Source organism: Nycticebus coucang, chromosome 3, assembly GCF_027406575.1.
Source record: "Nycticebus coucang isolate mNycCou1 chromosome 3, mNycCou1.pri, whole genome shotgun sequence".
Taxonomy (NCBI): Eukaryota; Metazoa; Chordata; class Mammalia; order Primates; family Lorisidae; genus Nycticebus; species Nycticebus coucang.
This window is the reverse complement of record NC_069782.1, coordinates 23,441,241-23,465,115: the sequence shown is the minus strand read 5'-3', so window position 1 is coordinate 23,465,115 and position 23,875 is coordinate 23,441,241. Positions and strand designations below refer to the sequence as shown.

Below are 23,875 nucleotides of genomic sequence, written 5' to 3'. Positions count from 1 at the left end.
GAAACCATGGCACTCTACCAAAGGTGACATAATGAGACTCTGTCTCAAAAAAAAGAAACGCAATACAGGTACTAAACCAAATTCTGCTCTTAATTCAGGAACAACCAGGAAGCTATATGAGAAAAAGCTGTTGAAACTTAGGGAACAAGGAACAGAATCAAGATCTTCTACTCCTCTGCCAGCAATTTCTTCATCTGCAGAAAACACAAGGCAGAATGGAAGTAATGATTCTGACAGATATAGTGACAACGAAGAAGGTAAAATTTAAAAGGATCTTAATCAAATATATGCAGTTCTTTTCAGACTCATACAGTGACCATGAAGAAGGTAACTTTTAAAACAATATTGGCAAAATATATGTAATTTTTCTTCAGATCATTAGAGTAATACTTGAAGTAATTTGACTTGTTGATAATTGTAAGAGACAAGTAAAATATCCACTGTTCTATCACTTAAAATTGGCAGTTAATTATCTTTTTTGCTTCAAATCTCATTTTTCTAAGAGAATAAAGTATTATGAGTAAAGGCAAAGTTCCCCTATTTACTCTTTGCCCATTATCCATTATCACTTCCACAGAAGCAAGCTCTATCATTAATTTAATGCTTATCTTCCCAGTTCAGTTTTTACTTTTACATATACATTGATCTAACACATGATATTGTTTTGTGCTTTTAAAAATGTGTATACATGATATGCTAAATCCTATCACTTTCTTTTTTTAATTCTGTGTCATATTTTTGAGATTTAATTTTACTGGTTTATTTTTTGTAGGTTTATTTCTCATAATTGATATATAGTGGTAGCATTTGACTATGGCATGTTTTCTTCCTATTCATAGACATTTAAATTGTTTACATTTTTACTAGATAATCTCATTTTGAGGCAATTTTAAAGCAAATGTTTTGGCCATATTTTTAGTATTCTATACTATAAGAAAATTTGAACATGATATTTAAATATTTTTGAGAATAGTACATGAAATGAATGTTTTTTTAAAAAATTACTGTAAGTACAACTTGAATATTTGTAAATAATTCATATTACTTGTTAATGTTACAATTATTTAATATACCCAAATAGCTTATAGTTCCATAAGCATTGCCTAACAGGGCATAATCTGCCAAATTGGCTGTTCACAATGTGAAATATAGAATCCTTTCCTTCAACAGCACTATTTTAGCAAAGAGGCAAAGAATAATTCTACTCAAACACAAGTAATGCTTAAACTTCCTGCCTCTTTTGCCTCTACAGGAAAGAAGAAAGAACACAAGAAAGTGAAGTCCACTAGGGATTTTGTTCCTTTTTCTGAACTTCCAACTACTCCCTCTGGTGGATTTTTTCAGGGTATCTCTTTTCCTGAAATCTCTACCTGTCCTCCTTTGGGCAGTACTGAACTACAGGCAGCTAAGAAAACACATACTTCTGAGGGAGACCCACGTAGGGGGCCTCTTATTGCCACAGACTTGCCTGGCAGGGGACAGTTGCAGAATGTAGTCTCTGGAGGGAATTTGCTTCTTTCCTCCAAGTCTAGCCATGATAGGTGTTTAGAGAAAAGCTCTTCGTCATCTTCTCAGCATGAACTCACTGGCATGTTGGTCTCCACTGCAGCTTCTCCTTCACTGATTAAAGAAACCACCACTACTTGCTATAAAGAGATGGTAGAAAATATTTACGGTGGAGAGAAAAGTGGAATTCAACCATTATATCCTGAGAGGTCCCATATTTCATATCAGTCAATTCTCTCCAGTGAAAGGAAAGCACAGGAAGAGCCTGAGAGATCACAGCTAATTTCTCCACCACTTGCTCAGGCAATCAGAGATTATGTCAATTCTCTTTTGGTCCAGGGTGGGGTAGGTAGTTTGCCTGGGACTTCTAACTCTGCACCCCCACTGGATATAGAAAACATATGCAAGAGAATTGATCAATCTAAGTTTGGAGAAATTGAATCCCTGTCTCCTCCAAGAAAATTTCGTAGACTCAGTGAAAAAGCAGAGGTAAGGGATTCAGGTTCCTTTGTGACATTCCAGAATATACCTGAATCTGAACTGATGTCTTTTGCCAAAAGTGTTGTCTCTCATTCACTCACTACCTTAGGCATAGAAATGTCTAAGGAATTACAGCATGATAAAATAAATGCCTCAGAACCGTCTTTTCCCTTACATGAATCTATTTTAAAAGTAATTGAAGAGGAGTGGCAGCAGATTGACAGGCAGCTGCCTTCATTGGCATGCAAGTATCCGATTTCTTCTGGAGAGGCAACACGGATATTATCAGTTCCAAAAGTAGATGATGAAATCCTAGGGTTTATTTCTGAAGCCACTCCACCAGCAAGTATTCAGGCAGCCTCCACTGAGTCTTGTGATAAACAGTTGGACTTGGCACTCTGTAGAGCATATGAAGCTGCAGCATCAGCATTGCATATTGCAACCCATACCGCCTTTGTAGCTAAGGCTATGCAGGCAGACATTAGTCAGGCTGCACAAATTCTTAGCTCAGATCCTAGTCGTATGCAACAGGCACTTGGAATTTTGAGCAAAACATATGATGCAGCCTCATATATTTGTGAAGCTGCATTTGATGAAGTGAAGATTTCTGCCCATACTATGGGAAATTCCACTGTAGGTCGCCGACATCTTTGGCTGAAAGATTGCAAACTTAATTCAGCTTCTAAGAATAAGCTGGCTGTTACATCCTTTAAAGGTGGAACGTTATTTGGAGGAGAAGTGTATAAAGTAATTAAAAAGCGTGGAAATAAACACCAATAAAGTTAAGAACAAAGACATCTATCTTACCTTTCATATGGGAAACTTAATTAAGAACTTTTTAGGGACTTTGCCTGAGCCCCAGCCTGAAACATAAAGCCCAGAAGCACTTAGCCTGGCTGGGTGAGTGATAAGGGAAAAATTTTTTTTCTAGAAATTTCAGATACTTTTATGCCAAAACTTATTTTTCTGTTAAGGTCTTTTTAGTCTCTAGATTAGGCTAATTTCAAAATGTTAAGCTTCTACCCATCAAATTACTGTATAAAAGTAATTTTTTTTTTTTTTTTTTTTTTTAAGATTTTCACAGATAACCTGGTACTCTACGTCTCTAAGTACTTGGTTATTTTCTGTTTTACTTGTACTTTTATAACTCCTCAAAACGAGGGAAATTCCATAACTAGACTATAAGTAGAGTCTTTGTTTTTTAATAGCATGGTATCTGTTCTCCTTTATATCTAGGATAGAATTATACACGTTTTACAAATTCAGAACAATGATTTTGTTCTTTCTGATACTTCCACCTAAGTGTCTTTTCACGTTCTAGAACTTGTCCAAATTTTGCTGTTATTTTCTTTCTTTTGTTTATTAGTTTTGCCACATCATTCATAATATTCTAGACCAGTACAGTTCACAGAGCGAGTCCACAAATTGTTACCGACTCAGAGACAAGATAAGCAAACAAGAATTTATATCTAGTGATGCTTTTTAGATCAATGACGGGATTTATTTTTTAGTGAAATTTCAGCAATAGCAGTAGCAGTGTAATGTATTAGTTTATATTCTGATGCAAGTCATACATGTCTTCATGTTCTGGTATCATACAGTCATGAACCAGTACTAATCCATGAGAAATGCTATCGGAGGTATAGATATTCTGGGATAGTGCATACTCACCACAACTATTTTGTCATATGAACTTGATACTAGAAAAATGAGGCCTTTTTAAAATAATGCTTTTCTTTCAAGTTATGTTGTATTTCAATGAGTGATTAGGCTTAATCTAGACTATAAAGCAAATTTAAATTATTTTTTTAAAAAACCATAAGAAATTATATCCTAGTATCTATATGTCTGTATAAAGCAGTTTAATGTTCTCTTTTCATTTCTATGAATGTAAGATAAGAAAGCACTATAGAGGCATTGTGGAAAATAGTAGTGTTAAATATAACAACATACGGTCCCTTGCATACTTCTCTAGCCTAATATTACCATATTCTTAGAATATAAATGTCCATCTTTGCAACTTTCTGGGAGTAATTTTGTTATTTGTCTTCTGAAATGTACATGTATACATGTACCTACTAAGTGCTATGTGATTTTTTAAAAATGTATTATTGTAGAATGCTTCTGCAAATTCAATAAAGTTGTTAAATTTGAACAGTTTTGTGTGGTCTCCAGAAACATGTTGTATGTGTGTTTTATTCTTGGAGTTGCAACAAGTTAAGTATTTGTGGTTGAACATCCCTTTTCCATTTCATCATTGAAACTCACTTGACATTTAAATGGTATAATTAAAATTATTATTATCATATGGTTTTCCTTCTATTGGAGGACCCTGTTTTTATTTGCTGTTGGAATCTCAGTTTGTAAGAGGAATTAATCCATAACCTTCTACCTTATCTGTCTAATCAATTTTTGCTAAACTACTAATAGATTTTTTTATTTTGTACTTTCTAATTCTTAGATTCTGACTTAATAGCATAACAGTAGATTTTATATTGCTAAGGGTTGTATCAATCATAGATAACAATGGTAGGTCCATTAATAGAAGTATTGGGAAGATAGAAGGTGGAGTAGATAGCTTAGTCCTAAGTAAAGATTAAACTGTTTGAACTAACTTGGTAAAAATTGCTATTCTTTTTTGGGAGATTTAGAAGTAGGCTCTGGACTGACTAGGATTACAGTGGAAAATTAGCAAGATACATAGCTATCTTGACCACTCTTTAGCACAACTACACTGACTTAGTACAAAACTAAGCTTAGGGCGGCGCCTGTGGCTCAGTTAGTAGGGTGCCGGACCCATATTCTGAGGGTGGCAGGTTCGAACCCAGGCCTGGCCAAACTGCAACAACAACAACAAAAGAAAAATAGCTGGGTATTGTGGTGGGCACCTGTAGTCTCAGCTACTGGGAGGCTGAGGCAAGAGAATCACTTAAGCCCAGGAGTTTGAGGTTGCTGTGAGCTGTGACACTATGGCACTCTACCCAGGGTGATAGCTTGAGGCTGTCTCCAAAAAAAAAAAAACCCTAAGCTTATTTTAAAAATTGGCTCCATTCTTGCCTCTGTGGTAAGAAAGCAATCTAATTTAAATTTTTGGTAGTAGTCTTTACTAATTTTGCTATACTATTATAAATGGCCACAAAAGGAGAAATTGTGTGTATATATATATATATTTATATATATATAACTGATATAAAATATATATCTTTTTTATTTTTTTTTTTTTTGGAGACAAGGTCTTTCTCTGTTACTCAGGCTAGAAATAATTGTGTAATCCTAGCTCCAGGCAACTTTGAACTCCTGAGCTCAAGTGATCTTCCTGCTTCAGCCTTCGAAGTACTGGGACTATGGGCACATATTACCACACCTGGCTAATTATTTTTGTAGAGACGGGATTTCACAGTGTTGCCTGGGTTGATCTCAAACTCCTGGCCTCAAGCGTTTCTTCTGCCTTGGTCCCCCAATGTGCTGGGATTACAGGCATGAACCCTTGCACCTGGTCTGTATCAGTCTTTTTAAAAATCTATAGAGTTTCAAGTAGTGATAAAGTCACGACAAAAAAATGGAATATTGAAGCCTGCTTAAAAAAAAATGTATCTTTGAGTTGTTCAGTTAACTGTCATGATAAGTAATAAATAAGCATTGACTTTTCTTCAAAGAAATGTTATTTTTATTATGAAGAAGGGGAAAGAAAAGTGACCTGTGATGGGTTGTATTTTTCTTTTTTTATTTTTATTTTATTTTATTTTTTTTATTGTTGGGGGATTCACTGAGGGTACAATAAACCAGGTTACACTGATTGCAATTGTTAGGTAAAGGGTTGTATTTTTCTATGAACAAGATTCCTTACCTCAGTTGTACCCATGTTTTTTTGTAACTACATCAAAAATGAAGGGAGGGAAACTTTAATAGTGTACTTATTCATGGCATTGGCATTTATTGTTATTAAAGCTTGGTACCATACTTTTTTTTTTCATTCTTAAAATCTTCTGTAGCTTTTTCCTTTCATGGTCCAAATTTTAATTTAATAAGCTTACCTTTGCAATAAAGTAGTAGCACACCATATGGACAGATTAATGGTAAAAACTGTATTTAAAATGTACTTTTTCCACATCTGAATTGTTTTTTAATGAAGCGTTTCCATGAGAGTATTTTGAATTCACTTTATGTTTAAAGCTGTTAGTCCCAGAAAAAAAGAATAAAGAAGTGGTCAAGTTAAAGAATAAGGGAGATTTTTTAAAAATGAAATAAAATGGAAACGAAAATTAAGACAAATTGCAGTCAAAGAATTTTATTCTGTTGAGGGATTACATAGACCGACTTGTTTTACCTATTAATGTGCCTAAAACCAGGGTTCCAGAATAATATTTGGATAACATCATAGCTTCTTAATGTGTTTCAGAGAGTAATGGTTTCTTCGCTGTTATTTCCAGACTCTAAAATAGAGCTCAAGCTTGAGAAGAGAGAACCACTAAAGGGCAGAGCAAAGACTCCAGTAACACTCAAGCAAAGAAGAGTTGAGCACAATCAGGTATCTAGTTTTGTGATCACGTGTGTACAGGGATAAATAATCCCTTGACAGCACTAATCTGTGTTTTAGCCACAGATTTGATGGTTGACAGCCAGATTCCAGCGCACTCAATAAACTTAATTCTTTTGTGAGTTAAATGGCATTAGAAATCTGAACTGTGGATTTTGTCTATGTGTACTGCAAAAGCAAGTGTTTAATTAATGTCTCATTTATATTTGATTTTGTGCTAAGTGTAGTTCAAAGCCGGTTATACTGTTTGAGAGAAAATTTTTAAAGGGTGGAAATGCCTAACCACTTTTCATACGATTTCTTTAAAAGCTACAGAGAGTTTCATATCTGTGTCTTTGTGTCTAGATTTGTAACTTGGCTTTTATTTTTGCCTGTCTTGTCTTCTTGGCTTTTCCATGAACTCTGAAGCTAATACGGTCCTAAGACCACACTGCTTTCTTTGCTTATTCTGTACTTGCAGAGTCGTTTTCCTTTCCCTTACTCTGGCTGGCTGGAAGATTTGCCTAGTTGATTATTTATCTCTTTTATCTCCTGTTTGTCATTTTAAAATCATAAATCTCCAGAGGAAGTAGTCTTGATTTCTTTTTTTTTTTTTTTTTTTTTGGTTTTTGGCCGGGGCTAGGTTTGAACCTGCCACCTCCGGCATATGGGACCGGTGCCCTACTCCTTGAGCTACAGGCGCTGCCCAGTAGTCTTGATTTCTTAAGCTATTTCCCTCTCTTCAGTTGATGTAGTTGACGACTTGAATTCAGAACTGTTAGAAGTGAGCTTGGTGACTGGTGAATGTATAGAGTATTGAATGAATGATTTTGTTTGAGAACTAAATACTGGAATAAATAATTTATTGCCATGTTATTAAGTATTGCCAAAAACAGTGCCACTGGAGCATGCTGAAAAATAAGGAAATAACAGAGCAAGAAAAATTAGGAAAGTCTGGTGAAGGACACTGAACTAGACCAGCATGGAGAATTTGGGTCCACAGTATGAAGGTAGGATGGTGACGTGCTAGCAGGAGCATGTGACTGATCAGATAGTAGGTTAAAAGGAGGGGAGTGGGAGTGGCACCTGTGGCTCAAAGGAGTAGGGTGTCGGCCCCACATAGTGGAGGTGGTGGATTCAAACCCGACCCCAGCCAAAAACTGCAAAAAAAAAAAGGAAGGGAGTGGTATTAAAGAAAGCTTAAGGGGAAATCTAAACTGGGGCAGGATAAAGAACTAGAGGTTTGGGAGATGACAGGGAGGATTAGATATGGCTTCTCTATAGAAAATTTGGAAGAGTGAAGAGAGTAATGACTTCAGTCACAAATGGCTCAGCAGTTATGAATGTTTTAACAATTTAGTTTAATCTTTACCCACATACTCTGTCTTTTAAATTGCTTTGGTCTTGCTTCTTGCCTTTTTTTTTTTTTTTTTTTTTTCCTGAGATAAAGTCACAAGATCTGGCTAATTTTATTTTTAGTAGAGACGGGGGGTCTCAGTCTTGGTCAGGCTGGTCTTGAACCCCTGAACTCAAGTGATCTCCTACCTCAGCCTCCCAGAGTGCTAGGATTACAGGCATGAACCACCATGCCTGGCCCGATTAATTCTTACATATGTAATTCTTATTCTGATGGTTCTAGTTTTTTGTTTGTTTGTTTTAAACAAACTCTCACTTTGTCGCCCCTGATAGAGTGCCGTGGCGTTGTAGCTCACAGCAACCTCAGACTCTTGCGCTCAAGAAATCCTCTTGCCTTAGCCTCCTAAGTAGCTGGAACTACAGGTGCCCGCCATAATGCCTGGCTATTTTTTTTAGAGATGAGGTCTGACTCTAGCTCAAGCAGCTCAAGCTGGTTTCCAACTCATGAGCTCAGGTGATCTGCCCACCTCAGCCTCCCAGGGTGCTGGGATTATAGGCATAAGCTGATTGTTCTAGTTTTAGAAATGTCTCAGTTATGATTATATCCTTCAAATCAGGATTCAAGCAAGAGCCACCTATTATATTTTACTTATTTACTTATTTATTTAATCTTTGTAGTTAATCCCACCATAACTGTTCCCCTTTCCTCCATTTACTTGGTGAAGACAGTAGGTCATTACATCAATTCCCACATTCTCAGTTTCGCAGTTTGTTTCTTTATATCATTTACTTTGCTTAAATTTAAATTGAAATAGCCATGTGTGGCTAATGGCCTATTGGACAGCCCAGAATCTAGAGAGTTGGTTAGGTGTGGGTTCAGTTTCTTTGACAACAATACTTCATAAATTATCTGGCTTTCCTATCGCATCATTTCAGGAGGTATAGGATGTCCTTTTGGTGATACTAAAATTAATTAGTAACAATTTGGATGCACATTGAAAGGGTGATCCATCCATTATAAAGTTCCACATCACCCCTTCATTTCATAGCTCTAATAGTCATTAATGACTATCAAGATTCATTTTGAGTATATAAAATAGTTATATTTCTCATTCTTTCATTCCATTTATATCTATAACTGAAATTCCTTTGCAAAGAACTTTCCCTCAGGAATTTCATAGTGACCTTAAAATAAATTTATATATAAGAAATCCAAGAGAAATTATATTTGTGGTTTTTATGTATTTAATTTATGAACACTTCTATTCTTCATGTTCACATTGTGCCATCTTTAGCTAGTGGGTATTACTAAATTGGTTCTTACTTTTTTTATTGCTTTCCGCCTCCCCCTCATTTGTCTTTGATAGTTTTCTGATGTGTAAGATAATCCAGGCTTATGTAAACTTTCTGCTTCATATCTGGAATCAGCCATTTTTCCAAGGAACCCTGATCCTTTAAATAGAAAGTATTATTTGGAAACCATAATTTGGATGCTAGAGTGTTCATTTCTACTGGGATGTCACGGCTTCTAGGTCTTTTCAGTAGATAAGTTCATGGTGACATTTCATATTTATGAATATAGTCTGTCTAATTATGAATACGGTTTTGGGTATTATATCTTTTTTGTCTTATGTTGAGTATCTTGGTTCTTCAAATGATAATTCTTAAAGTTTCACAAAATACGTGTTTCAAAATAACACAATATTACTGTTACATAAGGTAAGACTACTAAGGGCAATTTTTCCTTGCCTTTTAGGCTATATTGCATCAGGATGTAAATTCAAAAAATCAGAAGGCCCCCAATTTAATGTACAGCTAGGGTTTTTTGTTTTCCAACACTGGAGTTGCTTTTTCTTTTTTTTAATTGTTGAGAATGTAGATATGTAGTTCTATAAGGCAAAATAGAGTCACAACTCTCATTTCTATCCTTGTTCCTACCATCTATAGATAAGCATTTTTGTTAGGTTTTGGTTTATATTTTGTTTCTTTTTGAAAATACAAGTAAAAACAAATTTTATATTACTGTCTTTTGCATAAAAGGCAGCCTACTTTGCACATTCCTTAATGCATTCAACCCACTTATCCTAAAAGTCACTCCATATTAGAATATATCCCTCTTCCTTGTTGCAGTATGTTTTATGTGTTGCATTTAGGGATATACTATAATTTATTCAGCCACTTTCCTTTTGATATCTCTGTAGTTTTCAGGTACATGCTATTATAAATAGTGTCAGGATGAACCAAATAGTTTTGCAAATATCATTTCATATTTTTGCCAGTTTATCTTGGGGAAGTCTACAAGTGAAAATGCTAGCTAATTTCACTAGGTGTACTACCAAACTCCTCTCCGTTTTAGCTGAAGCATTTTTCTTTCCCATCAGCGATGTGTGAAAGTGCCATGGGGGAGTATGATGCTGTTTTGTTTTGTTTTTTTAAGTTAGTATGAGTAATCATATTGGTCGTGTTTTTTTTTTGTTTGTTTGTTTGTTTGTTTTTCATATTGGTCATGTTTTACCTAAAATTTTTAGAGTAAGGTAGCTCTTAAATATCTCAGGTGCTCATATACCAAGGGTGGTGGGTACAAACCCGACCCTGGCCAAAACTGCAACAACAACAAAAATTAATTAATTAAAAAAATAAATAAAGTGTGTTTAAAAAAAATTAACTATGCTCAGGCCCTCCTAGAAGAGATTCTGATTTAATTGATCTGAGTTGAGGGCATTTGATATTTTTTAAATGTGATACAGTGCCAGCAAAATTAAAAACTTTATGAAAATGTTGTTTCTTCAAATAGGGATATGATTGTTTTTTTTGTTTGTTTGGTTTTTTTGGTTTTTGGCCACGGTTAGGTTTGAACCCGCCACCTCCGGCATATGGTACGGGCGCCCTACTCCTTGAGCCACAGGCGCCACCCGGGATATGATTGTTAATATGCGTTTATTTTTTATTTTTTTTAAGAGACAGAGTCTCACCTTGTCACCCTTGGTAGAGTGCTGTCGTGTCACAGCTCACAGCAACCTCCAGCTCTTGGGCTTAGGCGATTCTCTTGCCTCGGCCTCCCAAGTAGCTGGGACTACAGGTGCCCGGCTATTTTTTTGTTGCAGTTTGGCTGGAGCCAGGTTTGAGGTTCAAAATATATGGGGCCGGCACTCTACTCACTGAGCCACAGGCACCACCCAATATTTGTGTATGTGATTTGTTTTTAATTTGTTTTTTGACTAACATTAATTCTGCATTTAGCAAATACTGATAGCAGGATAAGGAACCCAGGTATTTAGATTGTGAGTCCAAAGTAAAGCTCTTACAATGTCAGTTCTAGACATGGATAAGTACAAAATCAGATAACTTGAGACTGTGCCTGGCCCGGGCCTGCCAAAAAACAATGACAACTACAACCAAAAAATAGCCAGCCAGGCTGCCTTTAGTCCCAGCTACCTGGAAGGCTGAGGCAAGAGAATCGCTTAAGCCCAAGAGCCTGAGATCGCTGTGAGTTGGGATGCTATGGCACTCTACCAATGGTAAACAGCTTGAAACTGTCTCAAAAAAAAAAAAAAAAGAGACTGCGCCTGTACCTTGTGGGCTTTAGTAGTCATACTTCCAGCCAAATAAGTATATTTATTGGATGACCATTCTTGTCACAGGATACATGTAAGAGTAAAAAATAGCTTTAGTAGACATTGATTTGTACATAAAACCATCACGTATGTATAATATCACCTTCCCTCTATCTGTAGTGAGTCTTGGGTAGTATTGTGACTTGACAGTGACATATTGGGCTCACCAAAGGCTTTTTATTGCTGCCTGATTTTGATTCTGTTTTCAAAAGGAGTGTAATGCCTGGGAATTTTTCAATTCAGATAGCTATGTTTAGACTGTAATTTCAACTAATTCTACTAAAATAATTCTAACCACATGAAAGAATAATGTTAATCTGTGCTAATAATTTAAAGTTTCTATTTTTGTTTTACGAGGAAATTGATTTATTGTAACAAATGATTTTCTGTTAAGTCATAGTGTGCTTTCTGTTTAGAGAAAGACATGCAGCTCCAATACTAGAGTCAAACAGCAGGTCAAAAAAGGAGCCAGTGATAATTGTTCCCTCCTGACTTTTCTTCACCCTGTGGTAGAGTGCTATAGTGTCATAGTTCACAGCAGACTCAAACTCTTGGGCTCAAGTGATCCTTTTGCCTCAGCCTCCTGAGTACCTGGGACTAAAGGTGCCTGCCACAACACTTGGGGTTTTTATTTATTTATTTATTTTATTTTAGAGATGGGGTCTTGCCCTTGCCTTGTCCTTGCTCAGGCTGGTCTTGAACTCCTGAGGTCAGACAATCCACCTGCCTCAGCCTCTCCCCCCAACCCCCTCCGACTCTTATCGTAATTTGTGACCTGTGGGCTCTTCAGTATATTTTACTATCTTTTAAGTGTTTTCTGCTGCCTGCACATCTATTTAATCAGTACATTAGGAATATTTTGAAGGCATAGCATTGTTTGTCTTAGCATTCTTTTTAAATGTTGGCATTTGGAGGCTTTTCGTGGCTTCTCGGTGTGCTAATATGGCTATTGCAAGGTGTTTAATGTTAGAATATGACTTTTTAATGTGTTGATGCTTGAATAGAGCTATTCTCAAGTTGGAATAACTGAGACTGAATGGACAAGTGGATCTTCAAAAGGCGGACCTCTGCAGGCATTAACTAGGGAATCTACGAGAGGGTCGAGAAGAACTCCAAGGAAAAGGGTGATGCAAGGCTTATTGCTTAGAATTGGGTTTTCAGATTGGTAGGGTTTTAGTGATTATTTTATATTTATTGTTTTTGTTTTGTTTTCAACCTAACAGGTGGAAACTTCAGAACATTTTCGTATAGATGGTGCAGTAATTTCAGAGAGTACTCCCATAGCTGAAACTATAATGGCTTCAAGCAACGAAACTTTAGTAAATATATTTCATAAACTATACAAGTGCTATTCTTTGTAAATTACCCTTTAATTGGAAATGGGGAGGTGGTGTATTTTGGCAAATCTCAAATTTACATGTTTTTTTTAACATTTTAAATTTATTTTTCCTATTTGGTTCTGAATTTTAGAATTTTTCTACATAGAAAATTTATACAAACGTATAAATAAATTTAATTCATTGTACAAGAATCCTAAGTATTGTAAGGATACTTTTTGGTAAAATATTTGAAGAATGATAAGGCTTCACATAGAAGCATTGAGTTATATTCATTTCTAGGCTCTGTTGCCTAAATTTTTATTGGGAAGTTTTCAAATATTATAGAAAGAATATCTTTCTTTTCTTTTTAAGTGTCTTTGTTATGTTTGGATAATTCTGAGTCTGAATAATTTGAATCTTGGCAGGTTGTCAATAGGGTGACTGGAAATTTCAAGCATGCAGCTCCTATTCTGCCATTCACTGAATTCTCAGACATATCCAGAAGAACACCAAAGAAACCATTGACAAGAGCTGAAGTAAATGAATAAAATTTAGATCGATGCTATCATTGATCTTTCAAAGAGGAAATGGAGTGGGAGGGAGCAGAGCTTTCTTTATTGGGTGGTGTGTGTATATATGCATATATTTTAAAGACACACTTTTATTAGTGAAAATGGAAATTAATACAGTATGACATGCTAATACTATTCTCTTGCTACTGTGTGCCTCTTAACTTTCAGTTTTCAAGGGAGTGGTCAATTGTGTGCTGCTTGTAATCTGTTTGTCACGGATGCAAGTTTGAAAGTGCTACTGTGTTGTGAGGGAGGCTACACTTTATTTGTTGAAAGGGACTTTAAAGAGACTTTGTATAGTGCTTGAATTGGTTAACTCCTGTATAATTAAGCTTTTAAGTACTAACTGCATGATGTGTTATAATTTTAATGAATCTTTGTCAAAAGAGGTGAAATGCTTATTTTAATCTGGGCATAAAGGTCAATACAGCTAACAATCAAGCTAAAAAATTATTTTATGCTTTTTAAGTTGGGAACATTGCATTGACTTGTTTTGAAACATACAAAATTTTGTTAAAGATCCATATTAATTGGCTATCTTCTATATTTGATCATTTTATTACCGAATTAACATTTAACAAAACAGTATAGTCTTAATGTCTTTTTTTTTTTTTTTTTTTTTTTTTTTTTTTTAGTTTTAATGTCTTACTAGAGAAAAATGTAGAAGATTAATGAGGGAATTTACACTGCCTATTGGTTACTGAATTTTTTTTTCCCCACTTACTTGAATGTGTGGCAATTCTTTCCCCTAATAACCACATTAAGATATCTTCATATGGAAGAAATTTGAAGAGAGCCTTGGAAACATGTGGACACCTAGATGATAAAGAATTTAGAACTGTCTGTTCTAAAAGCTAGGCTAGATTTAAAGGCATTTTGTTCTCTAAAGCTGCTATTTAAAATTATGTTTTAATTATTGCATATTTACTCTAAATTTTAACTTGTGGTTGTTTGTTTGTTTCTTATTAGGTGGGAGAAAAAACAGAGGAAAGAAGAGTAGAAAGGGATATTCTTAAGGAAATGTTTCCCTATGAAGCATCTACACCAACAGGAATTAGGTACTCAGATATGTTGCAACAAATCATTAGTGTATTCTGCTAGGGAATTTTTAAAACTTCCTCATCATAAAGTTATTGTACCTTCTCAAAATTAAATTGTTCTTTTGGGAGCAGTTTAATTCCCTGAAGGTGCCAGTTCATTTCCTTAAAAGTGGAATCAGTTTCAGGTGGTGCCTGTGGCTCAAGGAGTAGGGCGCCAGTCCCATATGCCAGAGGTGGCGGGTTCAAACCCAGCCCCGGCCAAAAACCACAAAAAAAAAAAAAGTGGAATCAGTTTCAAAATAACTTTGTTAAGGTAAAGGTTTGTAAGTCATTTATCCTTTATGTATTTTTTTTAATTAATTAATTAAATTTTTTTTGAGACAGAATCTCAAGCTTTCCCCCTGGGTAGAGTGCTGTGGCATCATAGCTCACAGCAACCTTCAACTCAGGCTCAAATGATTCTCTTGCCTCCGTTTTTTCTATTTTTAGTAGAGATGGTGTCTCGCTTTTGCTCAGGCTGGTCTCAAACTGGTGAGCTCAAGCTTTCCACCCACATTGGCCTCTCAGAATGCATTTATCCATTATTTAATTCATATTTTAAGATCTAAATGAAAACCTTTAATAAGAAAGAAATAATTTTTTCCCCTCAGTTTTTCTTTTCTGATTGAAAAGGCTACATTAAATATGTTTAATTATTTCTTAACTAAAGGAATCACAACCAAAACTCTTAGGTTTTTTCTCTTTCCTCCTAAATATAGTAGCTTCAAAAAGCCTTTTAAAAGGCAGGTTTAGTGACTATCAGTATTCCGAATATTATTTTCTAACAAAAGATGTATCTACTTTTAAAATGAAAAATGTATAGGAGTTTTAAGTAGGTTCACTGACCTCAGTGCTTTAATTATATCAATTTTCTATTGCTGATCTCACAGAATGTGCTTGGACTTAGGAGTGGCAATGACATTTTATTATTTATCTAAATCGTGACTTTATCTAAAATTCTTTTCTCCCTCCTTTACTCCCAACAGTGCTAGTTGCCGCAGACCAATCAAAGGGGCTGCAGGCCGGCCATTAGAACTCAGTGATTTCAGGATGGAGGAATCTTATTCATCTAAATATGTTCCTAAGTATGTTCCCTTGGCAGATGTCAAATCGGAAAAGACAAAAAAGGGACGCTCCATTCCCATGTGGATAAAAATTTTGCTGTTTGTTGTCGTGGCAGTTTTTTTGTTTTTGGTCTATCAAGCTATGGAAACCAACCAAGGAAATCCCTTCTTTAAGTTTCTTCCTAATAACTCTATTTCCAACTGAATATCTCTTTGGCACATTCAACTTGGTCTCCTATTTTTAATAACTATTGAAAAACATTTGTGTGCATTCGTTTACTTCAAGAACTAAAAATAATGTGATTTCACTTAATAAATGTATTATTCCATTGAAAAACAAAAAAATATATAAATGGACTTCATTAAAATGTTTTTGGACATTGGACTAGTAGGGGATCACTTTGTGCCATATGAATCTTTTTTAGCTCTGGAACTTTTTTGTAGGCTTTATTTTTTTAATGTGGACATCTTATTTCATTTTTGAAAAAAATGTGTATTGATTTTGTGTATTTGAGAAACAAGGGCAAAACGTGGTAGTATAATGTGAAGCTATACATTTTAATACTTTGAATTCTTACAGAACAGATTTTAGGAATTCTCTGCTGAATAAAAACTTTAGAAATGTGAAATAATGAAATTTGGTAAGAGAAAAAGTAATTTGGTTGTCCTTTTTGTAACTACAACAAAATTTAATGGTGTTTATGAGGAAAAGTATGGCAATAATCTCTTCTGTAACTTTTATTAATAGTAATGTCATTGTTTTAGCCCTATTATACTTTTTAAAAGATTTCTAGTATCATGAAAGTCCTACTTCAGTAAGACCCATTGAAATTGTCGATTTTTAGCAGAGATCTTTTAGTATAACATATACAGGTTTTAGAGTACTGTTAGCTGGCTGAATGTGTCTTAAGAAGCTGTTAGCTAGCTATGAGGATATAATTGGAAATTTGTACCTTTTATTTACAGCAAAACATTTATTCTTTCAACCCAGTTTGCTACCAAAATATTTCTTTAGATAAGTATGTATGTGTTTGTTTAGAAGTTAGAAATTTTAAACACTGGTCTTATGTTCCATTTGGATTGTCTTCTGTTACCAAGAACAAATTTTACCAAGTTCTTTTGCCCTGTATTTCCCAGAGTAATTTGATTAAATGTGCAAAATTCATTTGCTTTTAAATTACATAATAAGTAGTAGTTAATACTTAAAGTTGTAAACTCTGAATATGAGGTGGGCATTATGATTTTGTTACTGTTGAAATGGTTAACTTTATCTTTTTTATCTATCTTTTTATCTATCTCTATTTTTTTTCTTTTTTAGCTGAAACTTACCTCATGTGTAACTTGGTTGAGTGAAGTAGTAAATGATTGGAATTTCAGGAGAATCAAGTAAAACATAAAAATGTTAAACTTACTCATTTGAGTTTCAACTTTACAGTGATTGACTATAAAGCACACTAAAAGTGTCGATTATTTTTAAATGTCATCTGAAATAAAAAGATACTTTTTAAAAAGGGAGAAGCTGAAGATGTATGTTTAGACCAGCACAAAATTTTAATTTGGATTACTCCTATTCTGGTATTTAGCTTTTAGTTATTTTATAGACATTTTCACTTACTTTGCAGTTGAGACCAGAAACAATTGTAGATCTGGGCATGCAATGTAAGTGGGAAACTTACTTCTAGATCAGAAATGTTTGCCTCTCTGAGTAAAAGTGTTTCTTTCAGATGAGCCATAGAAGGAGCATGTTTTACTCAACTTTTCCACTATAAGGTAGTAGCAGTTTTTGCTTTCTTTGTTTTTAAATGCTGTTTCCCATGTGTTTTCAGTCTTTTGTTTATAATTTGAAATTGTGAGAAGCTCCATTTTAATGTTTAAAAATGTGGGGAGATAAATCAGACTTAATATGTATGTAAAATTAATTCTCTAAGAGTATGGTCCAAAATAGCAAAAATAGTAACAGGTAAAACATATAGTCATTTTTTTAAAAACATGTATTTGGTCTTTCGTCTGTGTCTGTTTTATTCCACTAGAGTAAATGTGTCCTTGATGTTAAGTGCAAAGCATTTCTTCCTGATTAAATTGTAGATGTAGACCTTACGATATAATTCAGTAATAAAGTAATTAACCTCTAGTTTTGTCGTTGTAATAAATGCTTTTCAAGTAACATAAACTATAAGATGTCTAGATAACATTCTTAAGTGGTATTTATGGATTATTGCATTTTAGTTCTCACTTCAGTCTATTTGTATGTTTTACTTCTAATCATTGTAATTAGGTCCTCGTTTGTTCACAGGTAAGCAGTGTGTAGCCATTATACTCACAGAATGGCATAGGAAGCTCTCAGAGGCCTCTCTCTCTAGACAGTGTAGTGATTACTGCCTGCCGGTCTCTATGTCCTACCCTTCACCCCCACCCCAGTTTTACTGTCTTGTGACCCTCATGATTGTTAGTCTTGCTTTGCGACTAAGCCAGAATGTTACTATGCTATGTATTCATCATGGAGCTGTGCTCAGGAGATGAAAGTGCTATTATGTTTCTGTCATTCATGTCCCTGACCCCATCAAAGGTGATTTCATTTAAATTAGTGGTTCTCAGAGTACTGTCTGTACCATAATTAATTAGAAAGCAAACAGTTTATTGTCTGCTTACTGTGTGCTCAGTGCTGCTCAATGCACTTGATCTGTATTGACTCACTTAAGCCTCATGGTAATCCCATGAAGTAGGCATTTTCTTATTCTCTAATTACAAATGAGAAAATTGATGCTCAGAGAAGTTAAGAAACTTGGCCAAGCTTGCACACAGCTCAGAAGGATGGGTCTGATTGCATCTCATGGCGGAAGGGACCTACAAGATCAGTTCTCTAGAAACAAACTTTAGACTACTTCCGTGTTCAGCTTTGCTCCTTCCATGACTTCCGTGGTGCTCTTCGGTATTCTTTAAAGTAGCTCACTCCTAGACATTTAGGTTTAAGCTTTCTTCAATTTTGCTAATTCATTTCTATTTTTTTCTTTCTTTTTTTTTTGAGACAGTCTCTCACTATGTCGCCTGGGGTTGAGTGCCCTGTTGTCAGAGCTCACGGGAACCTCAAACTCTTGGGCTTAAGCAATTCTCTTGTCTCAGCCTCCCAAGCAGCTGGGACCACGGGTGCTTGCCGTAACACCTGGCTTTTTTTTTTTTTTTTGCATTTTTTTGTCATTGCTGTTTTTAGCTGGCCTGGCCCAGCTTGACCCACCAGCCTCCATGCATGTGGCTGGCGCCCTACCCACTGAGCTACAGGTGCTGCCCCCACTCCTCTTTTGTCATTTCATTAAATACTTTTTAAATCGTTTAGCAGTAACGTAGTGTCAGTAGAAAGAGGCTATAAAACAAATGTGTCTAATCTGTTTCCTTGAATTGGCAGTCACTGAGAGCTTTTTGGAGTTCATACACCATCCTTTACACTGAAGATTTGAAAAGGAAGTAGAGGAGCAGACATAGGAGTTTTAGTTGCAAGAAGACTCTATGTGATTCTCTTAAGTTCTCCTGATACGGAATCATTGTTTGAAGTGACAGTGACACTTATGCTATATTTACAGTGCTTTTAAATTGAATTGAAATAAATTACTTACAGGTTTGCTACCTTCTCCAGCAGATACTTACTTGATGATGCTTTTGTACCAAATATTAATGTTTGGTATTGCATGGTTGCAATTGTAGAAATTCCTTTTATCTTGTATGGAGGTCATCTTGGAGGTAGTAGTTTTTTTATAAAAAGCATTTGACTATTTCATTAATAGCCACATTGATTTATTGGCAGTTTAAATATTCCTATTAATCTTTATCATATTGTGAGAAATTGGTAATGACTTTGTAGTTAAGATCCAAATATTTGTCAGCTTATTTGTAATAAATCAAAGCTAAATTTGAAACTTCAGTCCTGACCAAATTCTTTTGTAATAGACCACTATCAATTTTATTTTCCAGAGAGAAATAACTTACCTGTTACTATGTGGTAAATTACCTCAAATCTCAGCAGTTTCTGTGGATCATGAATCAGGGAGTAGATTAGCTGGGTGAGTCTGGCTCATGATCTCATGACACTGCAGTTGAATTGTCAGCCAAGCTGTAGTATCATTTGAAGGCTCAGCTGGAGTAGAGGGAATCTGCTTCTAAGCTCACAAAGTAGTTGGTGAGCCCTACATCTATACTGGCTATTGGCTGGAGACATCACAGTTGCTTGAGTGCCCTCATGGTGTAGCAGTTGGCTTCTTACAGATTAGTACAAGGAAGAGCAAGTACAGAATGAAATGCAGCTTTTATATAACCCAACCTTGGAAATGAAGATGTGATTTTAACCATATTCTATGGGTCACACAGATCAATGCTGTTAAAGTGAAGAAGGAACTACACAAGGGTGTGAATACCGGGAGGCAGGGATCATTGGGGCTCATTTTGTACCATGGCTACCACAACTGTTCTCTTAATCTGAGGAATTGAATAGCATTTGGGAGCTAGTAGGTATTACCTTAACATTCAAATGGGACAGTTCTTTGGAATGTTCAATTTAATCTGTTCATTCAAAAGAATTGATTATATACAAAGTTAAGTATGAATGAGTAGCAGTGAGACTGGAGAGAAAGTTTTGCATTATCTTCAAAGGTAATATCTGTAGACTTGATAAATTAGATATGAACAGAGGGACAAGTAAAAAAACAATGTAGAGGGTTTTTATTTGGCCTGATGGAAGGGTGGTGCCAGTCACTGAAAGAATTCTAGAAGATTTAACACAATAACTAAGAAAATGCCAGGAAGGCTGTGTTAACCAGTGTGATGAAAATGTGTCACACAGTCTATAAAACCAGTGTATGGTACCCCATGATCACATTAATGTACACAGCTATGATTTAATTTAAAAAATAAAAATTCTAGATCAAATTAGGAGGAAAAATAAGACTTTGGATTTGAATACAGTGAATTTGATAATCCCTGTGAGAAATTCTTCTGGCCTAATACAATGTGGAAATATATAAGATTGCCTATCAAGATCTGGAGGGGTGAGAAGGACCTAGGGATGAAAATCAGTATTTAAGTTGCATGGGTAATGGAAGACGACCAGGAGAGTGCAGTATGATTGAAGAGAGTATTTTAAGATGGTCAACAGCTTTATGCTGCTTAGTAAAATGTGGACAGAGAAACAGTGGTCTGCATTTGCAATGAGGTGACCTTGGTTGGGCGCAAGAGGCAGATAATGTAGACAGCTCTCAGAGAACGTAGTAGTAGCTTGAGAGTAGGTAATATTCTAAGTAAGTGTTTTTGTTTTTAAAATGAGAGATCAGACGGTCAGCACACACATCAAACATTACCCGTCCCCCAAAGGCTCTCATCTCCCATCCCTTACTCCTATTTTACATAACAATGATTTTTGTCTTTTTTTTTTTTTTAATACTTAAAATATGTACGTCAAAATTGTCCTGTTTATGTTGATTGATTGACCACTGTCACCCAGGCTGGAGTATAATGACACAATGGTAGCTTACTACAGCCTCACATCCTGAGTTCTTGTTTTGGTAGCTTTATAAGTAAAATCATACATTCTATACATAGAACCTATTTGTTTGCAGTAGTCAGTAAATTATATGAGATAGTCAACATTTTTGTAAGTCCCTACTATAAAATAGGCTTTGCACTAGATGATTTTGCCAATTTTAGATTAATGTAAATGTTCTGAGACTGTTCAAGGTAGGCTAGGTGTATTAAATACATTTTAACTTACAGTGGGTATATTAGGACATAGATGTCATCGTAAGTGAAGAGAGCATCTGTACATGGAGTAATATGGGTGGACCCAACAGACATAACATTGAGTGAAATAAGCCTGAGACAAAGTAAATGTATGGTTCAAATCGAAATTCTAAAGTGAAAAATAGGCAAAAAATATTCTATGGTGATAGGAGTCAGAATAGTACTAAATTTGGGGAGAGATGGATAAGAGTATGAGATTCTTATTAGGTAATAGAAATGTTTAAATTCTTTTTTTTTTTTTTTGCAGTTTCTGGCCGGGGCTGGGTTTGAACCTGCCACCTCTGGCATATGGAGCTGGTGCCCTACTACTTTGAGCCACAGGTGCAGCCAGAAATGTTTAAATTCTTAACCTATGTTGTAGTTAATGTGTTCATTTATACATAAAAATTCATCAATATACTTAAAATTTTGTGCACTTTTGTTTTAAGGCATAATAAATAAAAGTAACTTTTTTTTTTTCTTCAGTTTTTGGCCGGGGCTGGGTTTGAACCTGCCACCTCCGGCATATGGGGCCAGAGCCCTACTCCTTTGAGCCACAGGCGCCGCCCAAAAGTAACATTTCTTAAAGAGTTTGAGAAAACAGATAAAAGTTTGATGAGTCTGGGGTAGGTAGGATTTGTGAGACAAAGTAACATTAGTGCCTATGTAGGAAAAACTCGAGATATCTGCATAGAAATCCCTCAGATAGTTGACTGACTACCAAAACTGTATATGCATAGGGTGAAGTTGGATAAGACTACATGAAAAACACCTACCCAGGGACTGTGTGCAAAACAGTTCTCAAAACATAAGGCTGGGAGATACTGAAGTTCCAAACAAGGCCAGGTGAGGTGGCTCAATGCCTGTAATCCAACACTTGGGAGACCGAGGCAGTAGATTGAGCTCAGGAGTTTGAGACCAGCCTGAGCAAGAGTGAGACCCGGTCTCTAAAAAATAGCTGGGCATTGTGGCCAGAGCCTGTAGGCCCAGCTACTTGGAAGGCTGAGGCAAGAGGATCACTTTAACCCAAGAGTTTAAAGTTACTGTGAGCTAAGATGCCAAAGCACTCTACTTGAGGGTGACCAGTTGAGAGACTGTCTCAAAGTAAGTAACTATATAAAGTTCCAAACAGCCAGAGTGGAGGGACTTTGTAAAAATACTCAGGGTATTTTACACCAAATGTCACTCCTAAGTAGAAATAAATTGAACTCTAGATTAAAAACTGCTCTAGGTACATCTTCACAGAACTTAAAAACAAGCTTTGAAAGGATCAAGCTGATCTTCTAGTAAATTGTCTTCCAGAACAAAGATGAACACAATAAAAGAAGATAATGAAATGCCGCCCCTCCATAATGTAACACTCACAATATCCAGATCCAGAAAATGGGATCCACCATAGAAGAAGAAAATCAAAATGCTTCATTAACATATATGCTCAAGGCTCCATGCCTGTGGCTCAAGCGGCTAAGGCACCAGCCACATATACCTGAGCTGGCGGGTTCAAATTCAGGCCGGGCCCGCCAAAATAACAATGACGGCTGCAACCAAAAAAATAGCCCGGCGTTGCCTGTCGTCCCAGCTACTTGAGAGGCGGAGGCAGGAGAATCACTTGAGCCCAGGAGTTGGAGGTTGCTGTGAGCTGTATGTCACGGCGCTCTACCCAGGGCGACAGCTTGAGGCTCTGTCTCAAAAATGTATATATATGTATATGTCTTCCAGAACAAAGATGAACACAATAAAAGAAGATAACAAAATGCCGCCCCTCCATAATGTAACACAATATCCAGATCCAGAAAATGAGATCCACCATAGAAGAATATATGTATATTATAAAATATGTAATATATATTGTATATATATATGTGCTCAAAAATTTAAAACAAACTAAATGAGCTGGGGTGCAGTGCCTATAATCCTAGCTTTCTGGGAGGTGAGGTGGGGAGGTGTGGATTGCTTGAGTTCAGGAGTTGGAGACCAGCCTGAGCAAGAGTTGAGACCCCGTCTCTACTAAAAATAGAAGAACTAGTCAGGCATTGTGGTGGGCACCTGTAGTCCCATCTACATGGGAGGCTTAGGCAAAAGGATTGCTCAAGCCTAGTAGTTTCAGGATGCTTAGTCTGAAAAAAAAATGAAATTTCTAGAGATGAAAAATAGAGCTATCAAAATTTTATTGAATGAGCGTAACAGATTCAACAGTACAAAAAAAGATGAATGAACCTGAAGACGGTGATAAAATTCAATCGAAGCACAAAGAGAAAAAGGCTGAAAACTGAGCAAAGCCTCAGTAACGTGGGACAGTATCAAGCAGCCTTTCATAAATGGTTACGAAGAACAGCTAGAACTATATTTTACAAAACTGTAAACCCAGGTATGTAAAGTTCAAACAACTCCAAAACAAACCCAAACCAAGGCACATGTGATCAAGCTATTGAATACCAGTGATAAAAACAGTGAAAGACAACTTAGCATCTGGAAAAAAAACTACACATGACACTTGGGAAAACAGCTATTAGAATTAGTACTACTCATTTAAGTGATGAGATAGGGGGTGGCGCCTGTGGCTCAAAGGAGTAGGGCGCCAGCCCCACATGCCAGAGGTGGCAGGTTCA

The 23,875-nt window shown here is 35.9% G+C and overlaps 1 protein-coding gene across 4 annotated transcripts in view; it reads left to right on the top strand.

Moving 5' to 3' along the window:
- Positions 1-17,637, top strand: part of TMPO (thymopoietin) — a 31,988-nt gene extending 14,351 nt beyond the window's left edge. Inside the window, exons 3-9 of one of the 4 annotated variants that reach the window (XM_053584260.1) lie at positions 99-257; positions 6,417-6,514; positions 12,477-12,596; positions 12,696-12,791; positions 13,217-13,327; positions 14,333-14,421; positions 15,429-17,637. In XM_053584260.1, coding sequence (XP_053440235.1) covers positions 99-257; positions 6,417-6,514; positions 12,477-12,596; positions 12,696-12,791; positions 13,217-13,327; positions 14,333-14,421; positions 15,429-15,711 — 956 coding nt within the window. In that variant the 3' untranslated portion in view covers positions 15,712-17,637. Of the gene's footprint in view, positions 1-98; positions 258-1,252; positions 4,142-6,416; positions 6,515-12,476; positions 12,597-12,695; positions 12,792-13,216; positions 13,328-14,332; positions 14,422-15,428 lie in introns of those variants that run through there. The other 3 variants (XM_053584261.1, XM_053584262.1, XM_053584259.1) reach the window with 3 other exon arrangements.
- Positions 17,638-23,875: the final 6,238 nt, after the last annotated feature.